Raw genomic sequence first — 17,019 nt, 5'->3', positions numbered from 1 at the left:
CTGGGGCCGGAGGGCAACACGGCACAGAGCACTCAGCCAGCAGCCAGCAGAGGCAGGTGTCTAGGGGGAGTTACCCCACAATCGGGTTGGGTCAAATGCAGGAGCTGCACAGCTCCAGCTAGTCTGGCCTGGGCCCCTGGGGCCGCTCTGGATGGGACCTATGTCCCCAGGGAGATGTGTCCTCCAGCTGCACTGCAGCAGGGAGCAGCGGGTTCCGGCACCGACCTGGTACTCTGCATCCCGCCCGGCGGGGAGCCGCTCGGGGTTTGCCTCATCCTCCGCCCCCTCCTCCGCCAGCTCCGCTCTCCTAAGCCGCTTCAGCGTCTCCAGCAGTTCAGCCACCGGGATCTGTGTGTGCAGCCGGCTCGCCCCGGCTGGGGGCCAGAAAGCAGGGCTGAGCCCGGGGCTGGGGCCGGAGGGCTACCGGCGAATGGGGCTGTCATCACCCATCCACCAGGGTGTGACCCCGGCCCCTGCCCCTGCCCCCCAGGCCAGGCCCATGTCCCTGTGGGGCTGTGACCCCCCGACCCAGGCCAGGCCCATGTCCCTGTGAGGGTGTGACCCCCCTGACCCAGGACAGGCCCATGTCCCCACAAGGGTGTGACCCCCCCGACCCAGGCCAGGCCCATGTCCCTGTGAGGGTGTGACCCCCCCGACCCAGGCCAGGCCCATGTCCCCGTGAGGGTGTGACCCCCTTGACCCAGGCCAGGCCCATGTCCCTGCAAGGCTGTGACCCCCCAACCCAGGCCAGGCCCATGTCCCCGTGAGGGTGTGACCCCCCCTGACCCAGGCCAGGCCCATGTCCCCACAAGGGTGTGACCCCCCCGGCCCAGGCCAGGCCCATGTCCCTGTGAGGGTGTGACCCCCCCGACCCAGGCCAGGCCCATGTCCCTGCAAGGCTGTGACCCCCCAACCCAGGCCAGGCCCATGTCCCCACAAGGGTGTGACCCCCCCGGCCCAGGCCAGGCCCATGTCCCCGTGAGGGTGTGACCCCCCCTGACCCAGGCCAGGCCCATGTCCCCACAAGGGTGTGACCCCCCCGGCCCAGGCCAGGCCCATGTCCCTGTGAGGGTGTGACCCCCCCGACCCAGGCCAGGCCCATGTCCCCGCGAGGGTGTGACCCCCCCGACCCAGGCCAGGCCCATGTCCCTGTGAGGGTGTGACCCCCCCGACCCAGGCCAGGCCCATGTCCCTGTGGGGCTGTGACCCCCCCTGACCCAGGCCAGGCCCATGTCCCCACAAGGGTGTGACCCCCCGACCCAGGCCAGGCCCATGTCCCTGTGAGGGTGTGACCCCCCTGACCCAGGACAGGCCCATGTCCCCGCGAGGGTGTGACCCCCCCGACCCAGGCCAGGCCCATGTCCCTGTGAGGGTGTGACCCCCCCGACCCAGGCCAGGCCCATGTCCCTGTGGGGCTGTGACCCCCCCGACCCAGGCCAGGCCCATGTCCCTGTGGGGCTGTGACCCCCCCGACCCAGGCCAGGCCCATGTCCCCGTGAGGGTGTGACCCCCCCGACCCAGGCCAGGCCCATGTCCCCGTGAGGGTGTGACCCCCCCGACCCAGGCCAGGCCCATGTCCCTGTGGGGCTGTGACCCCCCGACCCAGGCCAGGCCCATGTCCCTGTGAGGGTGTAACCCCGCCCTTCCCCCACTGGCCCGTCATGGCCCCGTCCTGGGGAGGGCATGACAAGCCCTTGACCTGTGCACTGGCCCCCAGGATGCCCAGCTAGGGCCCAGGCTGGCCTCGGTCTGCCCGCACCTCCTCGTCTCCTCTTCAGGGGCATCGCCCCGTTGCGCTCGCAGTCCTTATTCCCGTCCTGCTTCTTCCTGCGGGTTCCCAACGAGAGCCAGGCTTGGGGGAGGGGAGAGGGGGTCCCCTGACACCTTAGGGATGCCCCCCACGCTGGCTGGGTCTTGGGGCCTGCAGGCTGAGGGCCGCCCAGGTAACCACCCTGCTGTCCCTGCCTCCGTTCAGCCCTGGAGAGAAACCTCAGCCCTCTGCCTGCCTCCCAAGAGCCTGGCCACAGCAAGCTGGGCTGGCAGCCTGGCCAAGTCTCACCCCACCCCCTGCTACGTGGGGTGTGAGGCGAGGCCACGTCCCCTGCGCTAGCTGGGCCTTCGGGTGGCTCCCGCAGCAGGGAGGGCCAGGCTGCTGGGAACAGCAGGCAGCCAGGCCAAGCAGGAGCTACCTGTGAATTATGCTTGCTCTGGCTGCCCTGCCGAGGCCCAGGACCTGCAAAACCCACGTCTCCCACAGCCCTGACCCACCAGGGCCACCCTGAGGGCTAAAGGAGAGGCAGGATCACATGGCTGTGCAGCCCTTGACCACTGCACTGAGCTGGCCAGCGAGGGGTAGATTGGGTGATAACGTAATCTGAGGCTTTACAGCTAACAAGTTGTTTACAATCGGCCAAGCGCCACTGCCTCACTTGACTACCCAGCAGGTTCTTGCAAACAAAGCAACTGTTTGCACAGACACACCCTGACGCTCTTCCCACTGCCATGTACATGATCTGCAAAGAGCACTTTCCTTCAGCTCCCGCTTCCACACTCCTGACACCCGTGTCCTGCAGGATGGCGGGTTTGGGGTGTTGTTGTCTGCGCATTAGGCAGAGCTTAATTTGTGCCAGGGCCTGGCAGGCCAGAGCCCCAGCACCACTGATTCAGAGCCCCAGAGCACCTGGGCCTGGCAGGTCAGAGCCCCAGAACCTCTGGACTTTCCCTGTCATTATCATGTAAAAAGTTTCTTAAGCCCCAGCACCTAATTGCTTGAGGCCCGCTCCTGCTTTCGTTAGAAATTAAGGCCCAGCATTGGGCTGTGGGCTACCAACCCCACTAGGCTTCAAACCCAGTGGGGAGTCACTGCAGGGCCAGAGAATGCTGGTGACAGCCATTTCCTGGCGCAGAGCCGCAGTTTTATTCAGTGCCAGAGGCTCTAATGCCCTGTGCTCTGCTCTCAGGCACACCAAAGCCGTTTCCGAGGGCCTGTTCTCAGGCCGCTGACACTGGGCGCCCCAGGAGGTGTCTGGCTCCACCATGGGCCATGTGAAAAGAAACGTACTGACCCCAAAGCACCTTCTCAACTTCCTGGTGAGCAGCACATCATGGGACACACGGACATGGTCCCCAACTGCCTTTGCACCCTGGCGGGATTGGCAGCCTGGCACCACCAGCCCTGCAACCCAAGGAGCTGGGCTCTGGGCAGCAAAGTACAGGCTGGTGCAGGGTGTGACCCCCTGGGACCCACTGAGTCACACTGACCTGGAGATCACAAGCCACAGTAGCAGGGCTCCTGCAGCCAGCAGCACCAGCAGCCCCAGCACGGCCGCGGCTATCACCACGTCTGTCAGCGGGGCAGTCCTGGCCTCTCCTGCGAGCGAGAGAAGCAGAGCCAGTAGGATGCTGAACGGGTCCCTGGCACAACCATGGCAGGCACAGTGCCCAGCTGCCAGGGGACAGCGCCCCCACAGAGCATAGCCAGATGCCCATGACAGGAGCTTATCTGGCCCCTGCCATGACCCGAGCTAGAGCAGGGACCCAGGTGTGACCTCCACAGCCACCCCAGCCCTTGCAGACAGGGGCTGTGTCACTTTATGGTGGTGCCCAGATGGCCCCCCCACCCGCCATCTGGGCATTAAACACACACATGGCAGGAGACAGCCCCACATCAGAGCTGGAGGGGCTGAGCTGGCCAGCTCAGCACACAGAGCCTGTTCGTCCGTGTCCCGGCTACTTCTACCCTGAGCCCTGCAACAAGGAAGGGTGTGGAAGGGATCTCTCCACGGAGAGCGCTCACCCACGGAGAAGTCGTATCGCACGCAGCTGGAATTCTCCACCTACGGAAGAGACAGAGCGGGGTGAGTGCGAACACGTCTACCAGGCCTGGTGAGCCCTGACTCAGGGGTCCGGGAGCACCACAAGGATCGGCTGTCCTGGCTGTGCAGAGGGGGAAACTGAGGCACGGCAGGGCTAAGGGACGTTGTACCTGATCATTACGGGCAGGCCAGTTGACAGGGTGGGGGCAAAGGGGTAATTGCTCCACGGCCCAATCATCTGAAAGGCCCTTTAAGTCGCTGCCGGAGAGCCAGGTGGTGGGCTCCAGGTGGTGCTGAGGGCTGGGGTGGGCCGACAGCTCAGGAGGCACTAAAGGCTGGCAGCCCCCAGTCCTGTCCCTCCCACCCAAGGCCCCACCCTTCTGGGTGTTGTGATGGGGTTCGGGGTCCCCCAGGCTCTGCACCCTGTCTGCAGGCAGGAGTGACTCTCACTCAGCAGGAGAACAGCGGGTTTATTAGCCGACAGGGCACAGCCTTGTACAGGGGAGTCAGTGCAGCCAGTCAAATCCATGCTGGGGAGAGGAGGCCCTGAGGGGCCCCCAGAGCTGGGGCCTTGCCCCCTCCTTGGTCTCGCTCTCTCCCAGCCTAGACTCACTGCTTCCAACTCCCAGTTCCAGTTCAAACCCCTCAGGCTCCACCTCCTCCTTTGTCTGCAGTACAAACCTGTTACCTGGTTGTCAAGGTTACCCTCAGCAGGAGACCCCCACCCTCTGTGAGCCACACACATGCACACAGGTATCCCCCACTCCATCTCAGGCGTGCAGAGCCCCACCACACCCCCACACACACCCCCACACACACCCCTCACCCAGGGGCCCAACAAGGCGGTTGGCTCCCCTCATTACGGGGGGGGGGGGCCCTAAATCCTAGAGATTAGCTCAGTTTAGACACCACGAATGCTTTGCCTTTAGCTTTGCATGGGTCACATGCAGGCTCGCAGCGCAGGGGCGTACCGCGCAGGGCTCCGCAGGCGCAGCTTTGGGACCGGCTCTGTTCAGTAGCTGAATCAGTGACACAGGACAGGGCTGGGCGGTGCACAGCTACGCGTGCAAATGATCCCGGGGGGGTCGCAGGCGCTTTGGGAGTGAGGGCTGATTCAGAATGGTCTGGACAAACCGGAGAAATGAGCTGAGGGGGAAAGTCAATACAGGCAACTGCGAAGTGCTCCTCTCAGGAAGGGACCGTGGGTTTCACACATGCAAAAGGGGAAGTGGCTGTCGAAGAAGGACCACAGCAGAAAGGGACCTCGGGGTCAGAGTGAACCACAAGCCAAATATGCCACAGCAGGGCGATACTTTTGCAAAAAAAGCAAAGGTCTTCTTGGGCTGCATTCGCAGGAGTGCTGCAAGAGCGACGTGAGCAGCCGTTCTTTGTGCGCTCTGCGCCTACGGGGCTTCAGCTGGAGTATGGGGCCCAGTTCTGTGACCACATTTCAGGAAAAATGTGAAGAAACTGAAGCAAATCCAGAGAAAATCGTTAAGGGTCCAGAGAACAGGAGCTCCGAGAGCAGACTGGAAGTCTGGAAAAGAGCAGACTGAGAGGGGACCGGGGAACACATTTCAAGTACCTAAAATGTTACAAGGAGGAAGGAGAAAAATTATTCCCCCAACCTGTGAGGAGAGGACAAGGAGCAAAGGGCCTAAACTGCGGCCCAGGAGGCTTAGCTTGGACATCAGGAAAACCTTCCCACCAGGGTGGCTAAGCACTGGACTGACTTGCCTGGGGAGGCTGTGAAATCCCCCGCGGTGGCGCTGTAAAGACCAGGTCAGACGAACACCTCTTAGGGCTGATCTGCACTGGGGTGTCCCACACGTTCACCACTCCCCACATGTGCTGAATAGAACACTGGGGGAGGGCATCTATTGGGCGGCTGGGGGTGCCTGGCTCTGGGGGAGGGGAGGACATTTATTTGGGGGGGCTGGGGGGTGCCTGGCTCTGGGGGAGGGGAGAACATTATCTGGGGGGGCTCGAGGTGCCTGGCTCTGGGGGAGGGGAGGGGAGGACATTTATTTAGAGCGGTGGGGGCAGGGAATGTGGCAAATATGGAAAGACGACAACCACGAGTGTGGCGATCTTTGAATTCCTGTTGGACACCACTGCCCTAGGCCAGTGTTCCCCAAACTGGCTTGGCAACGAAACACTTCTGGGCTTGGAATTTGCTGATGGAACACGAACATGCTGTTCCCAGGACAGGGGGGCTCATACCTAAATATTAGAATCATAGAATCATAGAAGAGTAGGACTGGAAGGGACCTCGAGAGGCCATCGAGTCCAGCCCCCCGCCCTCATGGCAGGACCAAGCACTTTCTAGACCATCTCTGAAAGCCAACTATCCAACCTCTTCTTAAATATCTCCAGTGATGGAGATTCTACCACCTCCCTTGGCAATTCGTTCCAGTGTTTGATCACCCTGACAGTTAGGAACTTTTTCCTAATGTCCAACCTGAACCTCCCCTGCTGCAATTTCAGTCCATTGCCTCTTGTTCTATCCTCAGAGGCAAGGAAGAACAAGTTCCCTCCCTCTGCCTTATGACACCCTTTTAGATACCTGAAAACTGCTGTCATGTCCCCCCTCAATCGTCTCTTTTCCAAACTAAACAAGCCCAATTCTTTCAGCCTTTCTTCATAGGTCATGTTCTCTAGACCTTTGATCATTCTCGTTGCTCTTCTCTGGACCCTCTCCAATTTCTCCACATCCTTCCTGAACTGCGGTGCCCAGAACTGGACACAATACTCCAGCTGAGGCCTAACCAGCGCAGAGTAGAGCGGGAGAATGACTTCTCGTGTCTTGTTCACGACACACCTGTTAATGCATCCTAGACTCATGTTTGCTTTTTTCGCAACAGCATCACACTGTTGACTCATATTTAGCTTGTGGTCCACTATAATCCCTAGATCCCTTTCTGCTGTACCCATTCCTAGGCAGTCCTTTCCCATTCTGTATGTGTGACACTGATTGTTCCTTCCCAAGTGGAGCACTTTGCATTTGTCCTTATTAAACTTCATCCTGTTTACCTCAGCCCATTTCTCTGGTTTATCCAGATCCTTTTGAATTATGACCCTATCCTCCAAAGCAGCTGCAACCCCTCCCAGCTTGGTATCATCTGCAAACTTAATAAGTGTACTTTCTATGTCAATATCTAAATCGTTGATGAAGATATTGAACAGAACCGGTCCTAACACAGACCCCTGCGGAACCCCACTAGTTATACTTTTCCAGCCGGATTGAAAACCATTAATAACTACTCTTTGGGTACGGTTATCCAGCCAGTTGTTCACCCACCTTATAGTAGCCCCATCTAAGTTGTATTTGTGTAGTTTATTGATAAGTATATTATGTGAGACCGTGTCAAATGCTTTACTGAAGTCTAGGTATACCACATCCACCGCTTCTCCCTTATCCACAAGACTCGTTATTCTATCAAAGAAAGCTATTAGATTGGTTTGACATGATCTGTTTTTAACAAAACCATGCTGGCTGTTCCCTAGCACCTTACCACCTTCCAAATGCTTGCAGATGATTTCTTTAATTACCTGCTCCATTATCTTTCCTGGCACAGAAGTTAAGCTGACTGGCCTGTAGTTTCCCGGGTTATTCTTGTTCCCCTTTTTATAAATGGGTACTATATTTGCCCTTTTCCAGTCTTCTGGGATCTCTCCCGTCTCCCACGATTTACCAAAAATGATTGCTAAAGGCTCAGATATTTCTTCTATCAGCTCCTTGAGGATTCTAGGATGCATTTCATCAGGCCCTGGTGATTTGCAGACATCTAATTTTTCTAAGTAAATTTTAATTTGTTCTTTTCTTATTTCAACTTCTAAGCCTACCCCTTTTTCACTAGCATTCTCTATGTCAGGCATTCCTTCAGATTTCTCAGTGAAGACTGAAACAAAGAAATCATTTAACATCTCTGCCATTTCCAAATTCCCTGTTTCTGTTCCTCCCTCCTCACTGACCAATGGCCCTACCCTCTCCTTAGTCTTCCTCTTGTTACCAATGTATTTGTAAAAAGCCGCCTTGTTGCCCTTTATGCTTGTAGCTAGTTTGAGCTCATTTTGTGCCTTAGCCTTTCTAATCTTGCTCCTGCATGCTCGTGTTGTTTGCCTATACTCATCCTTTGTAATTTGTCCTAGTTTCCATTTCTTATAAGATTCCTTTTTTATTTTGAGATCATGCACGATCCCCTGGGTAAGCCAAGGCAGTCTTTTGCCATGTTTTCTATCTTTCCTATGCAGCAGGATAGCTTGCTTTTGGGCCTTTAATAATGTCCCTTTGAAAAACTGCCAACTCTCCTCAGCCGTTTTCCCCCTCAGTTTAGCTTCCCATGGGACCTTACCTACCAGCTGTCTGAGTTTACCAAAATCTGCCTTCCTGAAATCCATTATCTCTATTGTACTGTTTTCCCTTCTACCCTTCCTTGGAATTGTGAACTCCATGATTTCATGATCACTTTCACTCAAGCATCCTTCCACTTTCAAATTCTCAATAATTTCCTCCCTATTTGTTAAAATTAAATCTAGAACAGCTTCCCCTCTGGTAGCTTTTTCAACCTTTTGGAATAAAAAGTTGCCTGCAATGCAATCCAAGAATTTATTGGACAGTCTGTCCCCTGCTGTATTAGTTTCCCAACATATACCTGGATAGTTGAAGTCCCCCATCACCACCAGATTCTGGGCCCTGGATGATTTTGTTAGCTGTTTAAAGAAAGCCTCATCCACCTCTTCCACCTGGCTAGGGGGCCTGTAGTAGACTGTCATGCTCAAAGGAGTTTAAAGAGTTAGTTTTTTAGATGCCTTTTATTCTACAAAGAATAAAAAATAACACAAGAAAATCATCTGAATGAACAACTAGGACCTGTCTACACGAGCCCAAATCTTCGACATGGCTATTTGCATGGCCATGTAGCAGATTACTTCCGAGGCGCTGATAGGAATAAGGGGATTTCGAAGTTGTCGGGCTTCTTTCGAAGAGGAGCCCCATCTGGACGAGCCGCGCGGGAGCGAAAAGTGGCAGTTTCGAAGCGCCGCGGCCAGAGGCATGCTAATGAGGTGCTGAATATGCATTTCATGCAAATGGCCATGTCGAAGATTTGGGCTCACGTAGCCATAGCCCTGGTGTCCTTCTGCCAGGAGGCTGGTTAGGAAGCATTACGCATGTAATCAAAAGTTAAGTGCAAACCCAAAACAAAACACCAATCTACCAGCTGAAAGGAGGGTGGTTAGTGGCGTGCTTTTGTGCAAATGAGCAAGGACAGTATTGTGCAGAAAAGGACTGGCCTTCCTCAAAGCTTAAAACCCACGTTCAGGAGAAAGAAACGCAAAACAAACGAGGTTTGGAAAATATTTGTAAACTTTGTGTTTTTATAAGTGTTGCTTTTACAGAACATGACTGGAAATTAAAAATAAGGAACATCAGACAGTTTTGGTTTTTTAAATGGGAAGAGGGTTTTGCATCTCTGGTTTGGCACGAGTCACACAATAACAACTATTCTATGATCAAAACACAGAAGCAGTCAAGCAGCACTTTAAAGACTAACAAAATAATTTATTAGGTGAGCTTTTGTGGGACACACCCACTTCTTCAGCCCAAAGGAGTGGGTCTGTCCCATGAAAGCTCATCACCTAATAAACTATTTTGTTAGTCTTTAAAGTGCTACTTGACTGCTTTTTGTTTTGATAGTGTATAGACTAGCAGGGCTCCCTCTTTGTTACTGTATTATTACAAGTGCATTATAAATATTTGAATACCTACAATCCAAAACCTGTATAAATGCCTTCGTATTTTTGACACACACACAATTTCCAATTTAATACTCTAGCACTGAAATGGTTTTCACGGCACAGCTACCCGCATCGCGCAGAACCCCAGTGCTCCTGGAACGCAGTTTAGGAGATGCCCGTGTAGACAGTGCTTGGCCCTGCGTGAGGGCAGGGGACGGGACTTGATGACTCCCAAGGTCCCTTCCAGCATTACTCTTCTGTGATTCTATGGGCTGAAATGGAATCCCGGGCTCCGGGACCCCACCTTCCTCCTCTAACCATCATACTGTGGGCCCTGCACTGACCGTCTCTGCCTGCGCCTGGGGCCCAAAGGACAAGAGTTGGAAGTTCCATCTTGCGGGTCGGCAGCCAGGACTTCCCCTTCTCTGATACCCCGGCCCTTGGCTGCCACCTCTCAGCCTGGCTGCTGCAGGAAGGGCACCCCCGAGTAAAGCCACTCCTGGCCTGGCCGGAGCCAAAGCCCAGGGCGGGCAGTGGCACCAGGGAATTGCTGGCCCGGGGGAGGGAGGGTGGGGGACCACTGTCACAGAGTGTGATGATGTTGGAGTCTGAAATGAACGTACGAAACACACTTGCGAGCACTGTTCTTCGTTTCCACCAAATCTTGTGCCAAGGGGCCAAGCGAGTGCTGCCTGAAGGGTTAGTGTTCGCTGACGGTGTTTGCACTGCTCATACGCAGGGATCCCTTCGGAGCGCGACATTACAGGCATCGGCCCTGTGCTTGCACTTCACTCCTTTGCTCCTGGGAGACCTCTGCGCGGGGAATGGCCACCCACTGGGCAAGGGTCGCCAGGCGCGTGAACAGCAGCGCTTCGCTGCCTGTGCACCTCAAGGGTGCCAGTCCGCGGCCGAGGAGCTCTGCTGTGAACGTTCAGAACAGCATGTCGGCCATGGCTGCTGCCTAATCCGGACTGAGCCAGGCGTGGACAAGCGACTTGCTCACGTGACGCACTCCCTCTTGGGCTGCACTTTGGCACGACGAGACCAGTGGGATTCCCTCCGCCTGGGGAAGGGTGTGGGGGGGCTCCTCCGTCTTTCTCTGCACTCCAGCTCACGCCTTCAGGAGCACCCCTGCTCTGAGTCGAGCTCGGAAGGGCAGACACCCAGCCTAACAAAGGCTGCGCCCAGAGACGCATGAGCAGAGGTGGAAGGGAGCCAGGGAGCCCAGGGAGGTGCTCCCACAAGAAGAGGCCAGCAGGCTGGGCTGCCCATCTCCCTCTGCTCCCAGCTGGGCTCCCAGGGCTAAGCAGCAAGCAGCCAGGCAGGTGAAAGTGGCTGGCTGGGAGCGTCCGGAGGGGTCCCAGCCATTTCCCTCCCAGCCCTTTTGGGAGGCTGGGGGCCTGCAGCCATATGTGACCAGCACTCAGTGGTTCTCCTTCCTCTTGCCATGACTGTCAGGGGACAAGGGGACAGTGTGTGGCTTGTGTGCCTGCCTCTCGCTCTTGGCTGCCGGGCGGGGCAGAGCCCTTCACACACACAGTCCTCTGCTCCTGGCGTCAGGGGAACAGGCACAAAAGCAGTGGCAAGCCGGGATGTGCAGCTGCAGACCTGTCACCTCCCGAAACGGCGCCCTTCCCTCTGCACTCACCCCCACGCCCCCAGCCTCCTCCGGCTCTGAGCCCCAACCCTCAGCCCCTGCCCGACTCCTGCGTCCCCACCTCACCCTGCTTAGAAGGGTGCAGATTGCTCCATCCCCACTGCAGCCTGCACCAGAATTCTCAAGTGGGTGTGTGCAGCTTGATTCCCTTCCCAATTTTACTCTCAACCTTTTCCTTCGAGAACAGCAAGCAGTCCTGGGCCACCTTATAGACTAACACATATTTTGGAGCATGAGCTTTCGTGGGCACAGACCGGCTGCGTCAGACGCCTGTCATACACCTGATGCTGCAGGTCTTTGCCCTCAAAAGCTCATGCTCCAACATACGTTAGTCTATAAGGTGCCCCAGGACTGCTTGTCATTCTCAGGGGTACAGACTCACACGGCCGCCTCTCTGATACTTGTCAATCTTTCCCTTTGTCCTCCTAGTTCAATGACGCTTTGGATGGCAGAGTGCAAAGGCCGGGCCCAGCGCGTGCTTTGGGGTAACTCAGTCTGAGGTGCGCACTGACCCGGGGTGACTGGTCCCTCGGGAGGGAAGAGCCTGTGCAGATCGGGGGGGGGGGGGGTTTCCCACCTGCATGCGGGGGGAGACAGGCAGTGGGAGGAGGGAAGCTGGAGAGTGGGAGGGATGTGCTGGGGCGCCTTTGCGCTGGCCAGTGAGGCGACAGCCATGCTGAGTGTGACAGGGTTGGGGCCTGTAGTGGAGGCCCCCGGCCTGGGCTGTCGGTAGCCCTGTCTGAGCAGTTGGCCCTGGCGTGGCCTTGCGAACGTGGCCCCGGGAAGTGGACTGGATGAGGTAGGTCGGTGTCACCGGGGAGCTGCAAGCCCAGGGCCTGGGGTCAGCGTCCGAGGGGAGCCCTACCTGGCGCCAGCGGCTGACGACGCGGACGATGGCGGTGTAGTTGTGCAGGGGGCGGAGGGGCACGTTGCAGTGCCCAGAGCGGCAGGTCCCGTCGCCCAGCACGAAGTCGGTCGGGGCGCTGAGGTCATGCACGGGGAGCACAGCGGCGAGGTACGCAGCGCCGGAGCCCCACGGCTGCAGGTCCGGTGAGTGGCAGGTGCCCACTTGGCTGGCGTTCTCCATCGTGGACACAATGATCTGATACTCCCTGCAAGGGAGGGGTTAGCCAGGCGGGGCTGGGGGGAGGGTGAACTGCGGGGGCAGGGAAGGGGTAGCCGGGGGGCTGGGGGGTACCAGGGAACTGCAGGGGGGCAGGGGTGGGGTAGTTGGGTGGGGGCTGGGGGGAGAGGGGGGAATGGCAGGGTGCGGGGTACCTGGGGGACTGGCGGGGACCAGGGAACTGCAGGGGCAGGGTAGCTGGGCAGGGACTGGGGGGACCAGGGAACTGTAGGGGTGGGGGGCGGGGTAGCTGGGCAGGGGCTGGGGGGAAACAGGAAACTGCAGGGGCAGGGGGTGGGATAGCCGGAGGGGCTGGGGGGAGAGGGGGGAATGGCAGGGGGCAGGGGGCGGGGTAGCTGGGGGACTGGGGGGACCAGGGAACTTTAGGGGCAGGGGGCGGGGTAGCCGGGGTGCTGCAGGGTGAGGGGGAACTGCAGGGGATGTTCGCAGCGGGGTTCCCGCTAGCTGGCTGGACGGTGCCCAAGCCTCTCCAGGCAGCGGAGAGCTCTTCATTGGTGTTTGCCACCAGACCGGACAAGGCTGTGGAAAAGGACCCTGCCCAGCCCAGCCCCCACTGCCAGTCCCCCAGGCTCAGGGGCTGCTCTAGGCATGGGGGGCAGCCCCTTAGGCAAGGCGGCTTCCACCTTTCGCTGCCCCGGGAAGTGCCCCTGGGGACGCTCCACCCTGTAGGGTAATGACCAGCAACACTCCCAGCACCTTCCAGCTGGAGGACTGCAGCCAGGCGGGCCGGCGCCCAGGCCAGCCCCAGGGGCAGGCATGTGCCTCTGGCTGCCCAGGGCTCTCCCTGGTCCCACGCCCAGCGTACCTGATGGGTCCGTGGAGCTCTGGGAGGGGCTGCAGGGGCAGCACAGCTGTGCCCTCCGACGGGGAGATGCTGCGGACGCTCAGGGCGGGGATGGCCGGCTCTGCAGGGGATAACAGACAAAGCAGCGGTGGCAGCAGCGCACAGGGCCCAGGGAGCCAGGCGTGACCCCTTGTTATGTGACGTGTGAGCTCCACCTCCCCAGGGGGACCCCATGTGTGTGCCTCCGTCCCCCGAGGAGCTGCACCAATGCCGGGCGTGATGGGCATTTCAGGTGTGACAACCTCCCCTGCCTCCACCTCAGCAACGCCCTTGTAAACTGAGCCTGGCCGGGGTGTGACCGTCAGCCCAGGGAACCAGGACAAAGGGGGTGGGAGGAGGAGCAGGGCTGGGGGGCTGGGACCCAGCAGCTGGGAGTGGGGCAGGCGGGGCTGGCTGGGGCACAGAACAAGGGCCAGGCCCCGGCTCTGGGCCCGTCTCCCCAAGGATGGTCCTGACAGCATCTGTGCTGACAAGTCTGTTCCACCCTGGGTTCTCGTCGCCTGACACCCTCCTGTTCTCCTTCTGAGTGAGAGCCACATGTCTGCCGCCGGGGGGCAGGGCCTGGGGACCCCCACTCTTTGGAGACACTGTTGGGGCCATCTGGCAGTCAGAGCAGAGACCTGCCTGTAGCCGGTACCTGATCGCAGCCCACGCTGGCCCGCTTTGGGGGTGCAGCCCGGGCCTGGCTCAGGAACACCGCCAGGCTGGGCTGTGCTGTGCCTGCCCGGGGGTTAAGGGGGTGCAAAGCACACAGGTGCGCACCAAGCAGCCCCAGCACACAAGCCACACCCTGCGCAGCCAGCCACATGGGGCCTGTGCTGTCCATGGGCCACGGTGCCGGTGGAAGGAGCCACACCACACACCTCGAGGAACAGCTTTTGGCCTCTGCCCGGCCCTGGCCCCCCAGACTCACCCTAGCGCAGGGGCCCTTACCAGCGATGTCGGTCTCAAAGTCCCAGCGTGACGCCTGCCCAAGGCCGGCCACCGTGAGGCCCTGGATGGTCACTGTGTAGTTGGTCCCATTTCTCCAGCGGTGCAGCTGGTACTCAGTGACCGACGGATCCATCCTCAGCTCCTTGACCTCCAGGAAGCTGCTGTTGTACTTTCTCCAGGCCGTGATGTTCAGCTGGAGAAGGGGACGCAGCCCTGGAGAGGAGCGGCACCGACCCCCGGGCCTGCCTGACACACAGGCCCCACACAGCAGGGGCACCCCCTCCCGAACGCCCCACGGCACACAGAACTGGCCAGTGCATTTCTCCTTCCCCTCTGGCAGCCAGACGGGCATTGCTCAGGAAGGGAGGGTGCCCAGGGCTGCTCCCCTGCACAGGGACCCCCATTTGGCAGTGTCCCCAGGGGAGAGCACACTGCTATTTAGGGGCTGCAGACCTGGCTGAAAACCAGCTCCCCAGCCCGGCTGGAACCCCCAGTGCAGGGGTGCAGTGCTGCTGGGCAGGTGTGAGGGGCAGCTCGCTCTGGGGCAGGACTCGGCGTGCCGGGGGCAGCAGAGGTGGACGATGACACCGGGCTGATGCCGCCAGCCCCCGCCCCGTCCCTCCCCAGCAGTCCATGCCCCGGGCTGAGACTCTCCAGGGAGTACCTGGTACCCGACGATCTCCCCTCTGCAGGGCGGCAGCTGCTCCCACCGGAGGGTTTTGGTGCTGAGATTGAACGGCTCAGTCACAGGCGCCTCTGGCACTAAAGCAAAACAACCCCAAGTCGCTGCCTGGCCAGGGACGCGCCATGACCTGGGGGGCAGCACTGGGAGGGGCGCCCGCCGGGGGTCAGCACTCTGGGCACTCCCTGGCACCGGAGCAGGAGGGCTGGGCCCTGCCACCTCGCCTGGCCAACGCTGGCTGGGCACGAGGCACTGGCAGCTTCCCATGGCCCCTCCCCGACAGCCCCTGGCTCCTGTCCCTGCTCCGGCTGCAAGAGGGGCTCAGATCCAGGTGAGGGGCTCAGGACGAGAATCAGGCTGGATGGATGGGGAGCCGGATGGCTGGGCGAGAAGAGCACTGGGCTCCTCTCCCCAGCAGCCCACTCCTGGGCCTCCAGAGCCCCGCACTCAGCATGGGGCTGGGATTTCCCCGCCCCCCCAGGCACACCCTGCAGGCAGGCCCAGCTCGCAGAGATGGGCTTGGGGGACTCTCTGCTCAGGGTAGCCCCACAGCCCCCTCCTGTGGCCCCCAGCCAGGGCCCCGGCCATGGGCAAGGCCTGGGCAGTTGCTCGGAGAGGGGGGCTGAGGGGCAGAGCACCAGGGGCGCGGCTCCCCCATGCTCAGCACCCAGGTTCCCAGCCCGGGCTGCGACTCCCCACACACCTGTTTGAGTGGTGCTGACCCGCCGGCTGTAGGGGACAGCTGTGTGGACGGGGCGGGTGGCTGGGTAGTCCCCAGAGATGGTGATGTGGTAGGAGGTGAAGGGCTGCAGGTCGCTGCATGTTACTGTCCCTCCCAGTCCCTGTAGGGGCTGCACCAGGGACTGCTCACGTCTCCAGCAGGGGCTGGGCTGGGGTCCCTCCAGCTGGCATTGGGCCTGCATCTTCCAGCTGCCCTGGCAGGACTCAGTGGGGCGACACTCCCAGTGCAGTTTGATGGAGGTGGGCGACGTCTCCAGGTCCACGGTGATCTGGGGGGTCACTGGAGGATAAGCAGCAGCAACAGGAGGGTGACTTCCCTGCCCTTCCGGATCTGCAGAGCTGCGCAGAAGCACTGCAGTCCCCCAGCCCCTGCTGTCTGGGGCCTGGCGACCACCCTCATGCACTGGGCTGGGCTGGGCTGGCCCCCGGGAGACTCCTTCCGAGGATCAAACTGGGGCAGCTGCGAGGGCCTGGAACGGCTGCAGGGAAGGGCATGCAGCCAGTGTCACGAGACCACTGGGGAGCACCGCTAGCCTCCGGGCACCCCTTTCCCACCAAGAGGCAGGAGCCGGGTGCTGGGAGCGGGGAGGTTCTGAGCACTAATCCCAGCTCTGCCACTGGCTGCCTGAGTGACCTGGGGCCCCTCACTTCACCGCCCTGGCTGAGCACAACCTGTACTAAGGGGGAAGCCTGGGGGAGTGGAATGGTGCCAGGCTCTGAACGCCACCCACTTTGGAGACCTTCTACATGGGCTGTGGGGCTGCTGGGATCAGGGCTGGCTCCCCGCTGGGGGCGGGGGACAGAGAGGCCCTGGGGCAGTGCTGGTGTGAGGCACAGGCTCTGCGGGCTCCTGTCCTGCGATGGCGACATGCCCAGAGCTCGCCACAGAGCAGCTTTGGCCCCGCGGCTTGCCAAGTGAAATGGGAACACACAGACCAGGACACATCTGTCCTGGGGGCACTTCTGAGCCCCAGGAAAACCCCGAGCCCCACCCCAGCCCCGAGCAGATCCGGCTCTGCTGTCCTGGGAGGCGTAGGCCCAGCACGCCGACGTGCGTAGCTCCCCCGCCCTGCTCCGCACCCAGGAGACCCAGTGACCCCACACCTGCTGGATTCTGATACACGTGGGCAGGCAGCCGGTGTGTCACTTACTCACACAGCTGACGTTCGTTCTCACGGGGCGCCACGTGCCCCCCTGGCTGTCCCGCACCACCCAGTCATTCCTGTAGCTCTGGCCCTGCCTCTTTCTCCTGCACGTGACCACGGAGCGCGAAGCCCAGCTCCCCTCCGGGCAGCTCAGCTCCAGCTGTTCATTCAGGCCGTAAAACGGCTGGTCTGGCACTAACCGGAGGCTGGGGTCCCACTGGGGCCGGGGGCATTTCTCTGCCAGAGAAAAGGGGGTGGGCTAAGCAAGGGCTGGGGCACAGCTGGGGCTGGGTGATAACGCCAGCGAGGGACTGACCCC

At 59.9% G+C, this 17,019-nt stretch overlaps 1 protein-coding gene across 1 annotated transcript in view; it reads right to left on the bottom strand.

Annotated features, from left to right (window-relative positions):
• Positions 1–17,019, bottom strand: part of LOC142013280 (receptor-type tyrosine-protein phosphatase kappa-like) — an 85,532-nt gene that overhangs the window by 15,376 nt on the left and 53,137 nt on the right. Inside the window, exons 9-18 of the mRNA XM_074994451.1 lie at positions 16,707–16,937; positions 15,518–15,835; positions 14,797–14,894; positions 14,133–14,325; positions 13,161–13,260; positions 12,077–12,323; positions 3,797–3,836; positions 3,262–3,370; positions 1,760–1,827; positions 226–374 (exon numbers count right to left, since the gene is read on the bottom strand). Of these exons, the coding sequence (XP_074850552.1) occupies positions 226–374; positions 1,760–1,827; positions 3,262–3,370; positions 3,797–3,836; positions 12,077–12,323; positions 13,161–13,260; positions 14,133–14,325; positions 14,797–14,894; positions 15,518–15,835; positions 16,707–16,937 (1,553 nt within the window). The remainder of the gene's footprint in view (positions 1–225; positions 375–1,759; positions 1,828–3,261; positions 3,371–3,796; positions 3,837–12,076; positions 12,324–13,160; positions 13,261–14,132; positions 14,326–14,796; positions 14,895–15,517; positions 15,836–16,706; positions 16,938–17,019) is intronic.

Source organism: Carettochelys insculpta, chromosome 5 (genome assembly GCF_033958435.1).
Source record: "Carettochelys insculpta isolate YL-2023 chromosome 5, ASM3395843v1, whole genome shotgun sequence".
Taxonomy (NCBI): Eukaryota; Metazoa; Chordata; order Testudines; family Carettochelyidae; genus Carettochelys; species Carettochelys insculpta.
Note: the sequence above shows the minus strand (reverse complement) of the source record. Positions and strands in the feature narration are given on the sequence as shown.